Source organism: Mus caroli, chromosome X (assembly GCF_900094665.2).
Source record: "Mus caroli chromosome X, CAROLI_EIJ_v1.1, whole genome shotgun sequence".
NCBI classification, from domain to species: Eukaryota; Metazoa; Chordata; class Mammalia; order Rodentia; family Muridae; genus Mus; species Mus caroli.
This window is the reverse complement of record NC_034589.1, coordinates 90947295-90956807: the sequence shown is the minus strand read 5'-3', so window position 1 is coordinate 90956807 and position 9513 is coordinate 90947295. Positions and strand designations below refer to the sequence as shown.

General features: G+C 36.7%; 1 protein-coding gene across 1 annotated transcript in view; it reads right to left on the bottom strand.

The window, feature by feature from the left end:
• Nucleotides 1-9513, bottom strand: part of Heph (hephaestin) — a 96916-nt gene that overhangs the window by 77667 nt on the left and 9736 nt on the right. The window contains exons 5-8 of the mRNA XM_021153354.2: nt 5750-5962; nt 4911-5093; nt 2765-3019; nt 363-531 (exon numbers count right to left, since the gene is read on the bottom strand). Of these exons, the coding sequence (XP_021009013.1) occupies nt 363-531; nt 2765-3019; nt 4911-5093; nt 5750-5962 (820 nt within the window). The remainder of the gene's footprint in view (nt 1-362; nt 532-2764; nt 3020-4910; nt 5094-5749; nt 5963-9513) is intronic.

Sequence of the window (9513 nt, the reverse complement as noted above, 5' to 3'; positions counted from 1 at the left end):
TGGGTGGGTAGGGAAGTGGGGGGCGCTATGGGGGACTTTTGGGATAGTATTGGAAATGTAATTGAGGAAAATATGTAATAAAAATATTAAAAAAAAAAGAAAAAGAAAATAAAAGTCATTTCAATTGATGACACCCTTCTAAATGTGGCCATGTTTTTCAGTGAGAAAAACTTCAATTCTATTTAAAACATTAATTGAGGATATGACATAACCAGGCACAAGGCTGGTTACATACTACAAACAAGAGAGCTACAGGAAGTTGGTTAATAATAGTAATTGCATCTAGGCAAAATTGTGATCACCAAAGTAGATATTTCAAGGAGTTTGAGTAGGTGTAGGGACAGGAGCCTTCTCTCTCTTACCTTCCTGGCTCTCTCAAACTCTTCCCAGTTCTGCCATCATACCCTATTGGACCATAGTCCCATTGAATCTCATGGGCCTCAATGAAGTACTGACGAACTTTGCCAGTGAGCTGGTCCACAGGTGGGTCCATGGAGCAAGAGTCAACTTTGTAGAAGGCCTGCATGCCACCTGGAAAGAAAAAACACACATAGTTTCCCTGTCTACTGGTAAGATTCCTACTTAGGGTATATACTCTTCTTTTCTTTGTTGTCTCCTTTCATCCTCCTCTAGTCTTCTTACCTCTATTCCCAAATGTGCCACTTTTCCTGACTCTTTAAGATCCTGGCTAATAGAAAGAGTGAGCCCAGGCAGTCACTAACACATATACTAGATCTTATTCATGTATTTGCAAAACATCTATACAGCAGCACCATCATAGAAACTTGCATCAGGAGATCTAAGTTTAAGCCAAATATGTATTAATACCTATAAGACCTTAGGTAAGGTCTCAGTCTGCGCACGTATCTTTTCTAAATGAAGACAATGAGGATGTCTACTCCAGGAGGAATGCACATCAAGTCTAAAAGAAGGCTACATTGCCTATAAACTGGAAAGCAAGGAAAATAATAAGCATACATGGAGATGAATCTTTATATCTGTAATTGTCAGAAAATTTAGTTTGTAGGTATTCTCCAAATATGGATAATAGTACTTTGAAGCATAATAATAACAGATTTCACTTATCTGTATTTCCTTAACAATATATGTATGCTGTTCGACTTCATTAATGGCTTTTGTCTCAATAACACCTAAGGAGACTATTCCACCCATATTAGAAGCCTAAAGCATAAGGAAGAAGTAGCAACACTGATTTTTTATTTTGTTTATTTTATTTTACTTTAAGGGGTATTCATTTCTTTTTCTTTCTTTCTTTTTTGTTTTGTTTTGTTTCCAGATAGGGTTTCTCTGTGTAGCCCTGGCTGTCCTGGAACTCACTCTGTAGACCAGGCTGGCCTCGAACTCAGAAATCTGCCTGCCTCTGCCTCCCGAGAGCTGGGATTAAAGGTGTGCACCACCACTGCCTGGCAGAGTATTCATTTCTGATGAACACATATATCAAGTATTGTGCTACATTCTATCTTCATTTAAATTTTGAACTACCTATGAAAAACACTTTTACTGCTCTACTCGAAGATGAAAAAAAAATAAAAATCAGAGAAGTTAGGTAACATTCCCAAAATTATGTGTCTATAATTGGCAGAAAGCATTATACTTAAGAACCTACCTTTTAATTACAGAAGCCAAGTGCTCATTTCTTTTTCTGGACACATTACTCCCTTAGAAATTTTAACTTAATATTTCTGAAATTTCAGTAAAACTTTATGAGGTAAAAATCATTACTGCCCTCCTCAAGACTTACCAAAGATGTTGAGCAAGTGGAAAAAACAAACAAACAAAAAAAAAAACAAAACAGGATATGAAATCATGATGTCTTGATTCCAATGCTCTTGCTTGTTCTACTATTACATCATATCCCTAACCCCAGTAAATATCTGAGCCCTTTCCCCAAGCACCTATGATGCCCAGGGCAGACTTCAGTCACTGAAGCATGTATATCAAACCAGCCACCCAAGATTTATTGTACTACCAATATATATGTATGTATGTGCAACGATAGATAGATAGATAGATAGATAGATAGATAGATAGATAGATAGATAGATAGATAGATAGATAGATCATATATATCTCCCAACCTGTTCTCACCCACTTTTGCATAGTCACATGAGACTTTCCCAATACTCTCATAATTCATAATGTTCAAGTAATTCTTGAAAGTATGAACTAAGATATCTATGGACTATTTAGATGAGGAATAAAATTAGAAAGAAACTTGCCCAAAGGTGTTTAGTGAATATTTCATTAAACCTCAAACCTCAAAATCACTTATTTATTGTTCTTTCCACTTCCTTTTACATTTATCCTTTGTGAGGATGCCCCTCAAGATACTATGGCATTACTGAAACTACTTTCTTCCTCCAAAGTCTTCCAGACCAACTGCTACCATGTCCTTGCCATGGGGTCACTACTCTCCCACACTACACCATAATTTCCTTATTCTCCTTTCAATCCATATTCAACTATTTAACATAGTCAAGTTTAAAACTCTGCCTATTTGTTCCTATGTAATTTTATGTTAAATTTTATCAGGAAGATTAAGCCTATTTTTTTCTAAATTTATCCAGCATATTAATGGCAGAGGCAAGAAATAACCTACATATCTGACTTCAATTTAGTTATTTACTCAAAGAATCCTAGAAGACCTATTAGATAGATGGCTCCACACTAGAAGCCCTGCTTCCTATTGACCATTAATGACATTTTCCTCATATATTCCAAGAGTGAAAATGTTAAACCTTACTTCTCAAGTGGCTGTTCACTTCACAGCTAATTAGCCAGGTTCCAGACTTCTGGGGCACCATCTCAGCAGTCACAAAGGTAGCTGGAAAAATGTTTGCAACATCAGTGTGGTGTCCACGGATACTCAGCATCTGTCCATGGAAGAAAACTGTGTGGACATCTATTTCATTGCCCATGCCAAACAAGTGCCAGGCCACATGCTTCTGTGCACACATGCTCAAATCTGGTAAGTTCCCAAAGACAAACCCATTGATTGCTGCAGAAAAACAAAATCAGAAATTAGGATGCAACAGATTAATGGGAAAAGCCTTACCATCAGACAATAAGAGTAGAACATTCAAATGAAGTTTTAAAGAGCACACTGCACTGAACATATGCCTTAGTTCATTTAAAGGTTACAAATGATTGAAATGAATAGGCAAATAATCGTTGATTGTATTTAGAAAATTGAGAAAACTAAGGCATAAGAAGTAAATTTCCTTCTAAGTTATTTCTATCCAAGAACTCCACATTTATTAGGCAATAAAAATCCATATTCCAAATCCAGCCATTAGAGGACATCATGCGAGATGTTTTCCAAGCCATTCTTTTCTTTTTGGCTAGGTTCATTCTGAAATTTTCACAGTACTAGTGTTACATTACCTGACTATCATGGCTACTGTAATCCATTTTTATAAAAACCCAAGATAAATTTAAACTACATAATCTATATTTTATATCTTTCCACTGAGATTTCAGCTTTTTTTTTTAACTTTGGATGCATTCCTATAACCTAGTAAATATCTTCCTTCACTAACAAAAACAAAGGATATACATATTCCTAAAATCAATTCTCTCCTCATGACTTGGAGTGCTGTACTTTTATCTTCTTTTTTCCTTTTTTTCTTTAGGTATTTTCTTCATTTACATTTCCAATGCTATCCCAATAGTCCCCCATGCCCTCCCCCCAACTCTCCTACCCACCCACTCCCACTTCTTGGCCCTGGCCTTCCCCTGTACTGAGGCATATAAAGTTTGCAAGACCAATGGGCCTCTCTTTCCACTGATGGCCGACTAGGCCATCTTCTGATACATTCCTAGGCAAATGGATGGACCTGGAGGGCATCATCCTGAGTGAGGTAACCCAATCACAAAAGAACTCACATTATATGTACTCACTGATAAGTGGATATTAGCCCAGATACTTAGAATACCCAAGATATAAGATACAATTTGCCAAACACATGAAACTCAAGAATAATGAAGACCAAAGTGTGGACACTTTGCCCCTTCTTAGAATTGGGAACAAAACACCCATGGAAGGAGTTACAGAGACAAAGTTTGGAGCTGNGANGAAAGGATGGACCATCTANAGACTGCCATATCCNGGGANCCATCCCATAATCAGCTTCCAAANNCTGACACCATTGCATACACTAGCAAGATTTTGNTGAAAGGACCCAGATATAGCTGTCTCTTGTGAGACTATGCCGGGGCCTAGCAAACACAGAAGTGGATGCTCACAGTCAGCTATTGATTGGATCACAGGGTCCCCAATGGAGGAGCTAGAGAAAGTACTTCTATCATTAATCAATATAATCAATTCTTTTCTAGCAAACTATCCATTGTACTCTGGATGTGCTAACTCCAAATATGGGAAACCCTACTGCATAATTTGTAGCAGAGAGACTGTATTCATGTACTTCCCAATTTAAAAAGTAGATATAAGCCAAACGTATGATATAAGGCAAATGATCAGTTTCTCCAGAAAGTAGATAATTCTGCTATCTTTCAAACTTTTAAAACCAAGGCAATATTAATTAATTAATTATACATGTGGGCAACTTATTCAGTGACTAAATATAATATATATGATTCATAATTAATAATCCTGGCTATTCTACATTATGAGAAAGATAGCCTTAATGGCAAGAGTCTACATAACTAGAGAGATCAGAAGTGAGATTGAGTTGTGCTGTTTTTTTGATTCATAATGTCATGATCCTCAGTGCTTTCAGACAAAACAGAAAATTCACGTCCTTGGTCTTTCCACCTACGTGTGGTCTTTGTGAGTATAAAAATTAATGAACACAATAAATACTAGACCAAATGGAAACTCTCCATAAGAGCCTTCATTGTCACAATGCAGCTACTTCCTCTTAGCTGACCATGCATCCTGTTGCTGTCTTGAAATGCTCCATCTTCTTTGTCCACCGAGGCAGGGTCTGAGCAGTAAGTAGCAATGTTGTCATCAAGGTGCCAGCTAAGGTTCTCATCTATCACACTGAAGAGGAGGAAGAAATTATGGTCCACATCCTTTCTCTGAGGTGGGGAATTACCATCCAGGGTCCCTGGACAAGCACAAAAAATGACCCTTGAGAATAGTCCACCAGGAATTCTCATAAGAAAAAATAGGGAGAGGAGAGGACCTTATAGATTTGACAACAGAAAATGTTTCTTATATTACGTTTCATTTTCAAGCTTGCTAGGTGAAACTATTACATAAATGGGGGGAACATGGGTCCTAGAATAATTCCCTCCCATCATCCTTGCCTGTATCTTCAATTCCTGCAATCCCTTGATCTTCAAACATGACTACTCTTTGAAGATAACCATTCTAAATCAGTCAGCTAAATCCATTCTTAAGTTCTTATCATTTACCTTACTCAAATGTGTGCTGGCTGCCATTATCACTAATTTGAATTTTGAACATGAAATAAGAAACAACAGAAAAGGAGTGGAGTTGTTTGGTGACTGGTTTTTTTTCACCCCCCTTTTTTTTCCCTTTTTTTTTTAATTACATATTTTCCTCAATTATATTTCCAATGCTATCCCAAAAGTCCCCCATAAAAGCAATGAAATAGACACAACAGTGGAAAGAGAGTTTGGCAGACTAATAAATAGGTATCACTCAGGTTGCTACTCAATATGATATTGGTTCAAATATCTCACTGCTTCCCACATATGTCCCAAATTCTATCTTATGGCTTAGTGTCTAAATAAGTACCTCTTTTACAGGTGATAAGAGGTCCAATGAGACCAGTTGCAATGTCTCGTGGAGCATCTACATGAGAGTGGTAAATCCAGGTGAGGCATGCTGGGTCTGCTTCAGTGGGTGCATGACCTTCTGGAATACTCCAGTTGTAGACATGGCTGCCCCCAGGGGGAACAGAATCATCAGCTTTCAGATACCCAGAAGAACCATCTGGGTATAGTGAGCCTACAAAATAAAAATGTACACGTCTAGTATCAGGTAGGAGGATAGCAGACTAACAAGAAGACATGAGTCAGTGAGACCACTGAGTGGGTAAAGGCACTTACTGAACAAGCCTGGTGAACTGACTTCAAACCCTAAGGTCCATTTAAAGCCAGAAGAAATCAACCATCTCCACAAAATTGTTATCAACATGTATACTGTGGAATTCACACACACATGCATATCATATACACATAAACAATAATAATAAATTACATTGGAAAATATAAAAATGTGTGAGATATGTGGGATACTTGTCAAGTCTTGAATATTATACTCTAAGGTTAAATACTACAGTGTTCCTCACTCCAGTTCTCACATCAACAATAGGCAAAAGAAACAAATCACTGTACATCATGAACCACCTCTGTATCTTATAATCATTCTGTACCCTCTTCCTCACTGATTCCTAAACCCTGGCGGATAGGATATAATATAGTTGTCTCGATTAGATCAGAGCACTCCACAGTTCCTACTTCTCTGCGTATTGATCTGTTGTAGGTCTCTGTATTGATGGCCACGTACTACTGAAAAGCCTTCTTTGTTGGCTTGAGAGATATTCCTGGGCGTCAGAAGGCAGTTGCATGCATAAATTCATAGTGGTAGAAGTGGAATGCATAAGATCCACAAAAGATCAAGCCAGGCAAAATGCAAGCATGGATGGAGTGGGGGATAATCATGAAGTTCTACTCTTATTTGAAGAGATAATGGCAAATGATGGCTTCCGGAAGAAGAAAGTCTACTTTTTTCAGAATGTAGCCTCTGTGGGGCTACTAATGCTCCAGTCAATGGCCCTCCATGTATGCACATACTGATAGCACTAAGTGAAGTACTGAGTTGACTTTAAGAAATAAAGCTCGTGTCTCTAGCTGCATATGTATCAGAAGATGGCCTAGTCGGCCATCATTGGGAAGAGAGGCCCCTTGGTCTTACGAAGTTTATATGCCTCAGTACGGGGAATGCCAGGGCCAAGAAGTGGGAGTGGGTGGGTAGGGCAGCGGGGGAGGGAGGGTCTGGGGGACTTTTGGGATAGCATTTGAAATGTAAATGAAGAAAATACCTAATTAATATATATATATATATATAAACAAATAAAAAGGAATCACCAATCTTTAAAAAAGAAAAAGAAAGAAAGAAAGAAAGAAAGAAAGAAAGAAAGAAAGAAAGAAAGAAAGAAAGGAAGGAAGGAAGGAAGGAAGGAAGGANAGGAAGGAAGAAAGAAAGAAAGAAAGAAAGAAAGAAAGAAAGAAAGAAAGAAAGAAAGAAAGAAAGAAAGAAAGAAAGAAAAAAGAAAGAAAGAAAGAAGAAAGAAAGAAAGAAGAAAGAAAGAAAGAAAGAAAGAAAGAAAGAAAGAAAGAAAGAAAGAAAGAAAGAAAGAAAGAAAGAAAGAAAGAAAGCGCATGAAGTTGGGAAGAAGGAATAGCAGTGTGAGGATGGGGAAGGTATTAGAGGAGAGGAGATGAGTGATGAGAGATGAATTTGATAATTTACTTTTTAAAGCATAAAATTAAGTAAAATTAAAATAACTATAAGATTTCTGAGAAAAAATAGAAATCACTTGGCAGGAGCTACATTCAGAAAAAAGTCATGAGAGTACAGTTCTATTAACACTCAGAGATTGGAGGATCTCCAATTAAGATACTAGCCTGGGTATATAAGGAGACTCAGTCTGAGGGTATTGGGACTCCTTCCTTTCAAGCACTCACTTTGAAATGCATACAGCCAACAATCAGAGAGCTTTAGCTTAAAATCGACTTAATGATAAGTGGACTTACTTTCTCATTGTAGGGAAAATAAAACTGAAAGTAATTTTATTCCTTTACATTAAAAATTATCACTTCTAACAATTTTGATTCAGTAAAAAGGTTGTTTGATGGTTTGATACAGGGAACTCATTATCCTACTGCCTCTTCCTCCTAAGTGCAAAAATAACAGGTATGTATCACCAAAGTAATATTTATTTTGTTATGACTTTCAAAGTGTTATTGTTACTTATATGCTACCCTAGCATGCCACAGAACACCAAAGCTATCTGTGACATTGAATTTTGAGTAATCTCTCCCCACACTTATATTTTCTTTGTCCCAGCCTCTGATAACTGTTATTCTCAATGTCTATAATAACAACTATTTTAGATTCCATACATAATGAAATCATATGGCATCTATCTTTCTGTAGCTGGTTTACTTCACTCAACCACTCAACATGGTGCCCTTCTAGATAATTCCATATTGTCATAAAACAAAATATTTCTCTTTTTTCCTAAGGTTGAATAACATAAATATGTGTGTGTATATTTCATTGTATATGAATGCAATATATATTAATATATTATATTAATGTATATGTATGCATAATATATTAATGTGTATATGCATATTTGAATACAATATATATTGTAGTTCTGGGGATGGAACACAGTAGAGCCTTGCAAATCTATCCCCCATATCCTTTGTCTAATACACCATTTTCTTTGTCTAGTCATCTGTAGACGAACATTTAAGATGATTATATAACATGGCTATTGTGAATAGTGTTACAATAATCATGGGAGTGTGGGAATATATGTCTCTTCAACGTGTTGGTATCATTTTCTTTGGATATATACCTAGTAATGGGATTTCTGGGAGTAATACAGTTCTAGTTTTAGGAACTGCATATTGTTACCTGATGGCCATACTAATTAACCTTCCCTTCAACAGTACATATTGGTTCCTTTTCTCTGCAGCTTTATCTCAAACAAGAGCTTCTGACTTAGCAATTGAATTTTCTCACTAACTGCAATATTTGTTTTAGGCCATTGTGCCTCAAATGTTAGAAGATATTAAAGAATAAACTGAGCACCCTCTTTGAAAAAATAGACCTTCTGGAAGGCTGTGGATTCAGAATAACATTCCATTACTTTCACAGAACTTTTTTCTCAAAAGCATATTCAAATGCTCCGTAGAATAGGAATTCAAATAGTTCCTTGTAATAATAAAAAGGACTTGTGTTTTCATATTCCTCATATAGAATCTGTAGCACAGAGACATGCAATATCGTGTCCAAAGTACACAATGGATGTATTAGTACTGATATTAATACACAGCTATGTTTACTCTGAGTAAAGTTTTGTTATGGTAAATCAGTAAGTAAAAAATGTTATATAGTTTGACCATTTCCACAGAATGGGTGCTTGACTACACATAGATGAGAGGTACATAGGCAGGAAGTGCATCAAGATATATGCTTGCCCCTGATTAGATGAATGCAGGAAGTAGTCTTGTGGGTTATTTCTGTATAAGCCCCTGGCTACTGTAATTTGGGTACATACTCTACGAATCCCAGGTAAGAACCTGTCTAGTCTCCATGGTCCTGGGGAGTATTTAATAACGGAGTTGGCAAAGAAAGAAGGAAGGAAAGAGAGAAAGAGAGAAAGAGAGAAAGAAAGAAAGAAAGAAAGAAAGAAAGAAAGAAAGAAAGAAAGAAAGAAAGAAAGAAAGAAAGAAAGGAAGGAAGGAAGGAAGGAAGAGTGA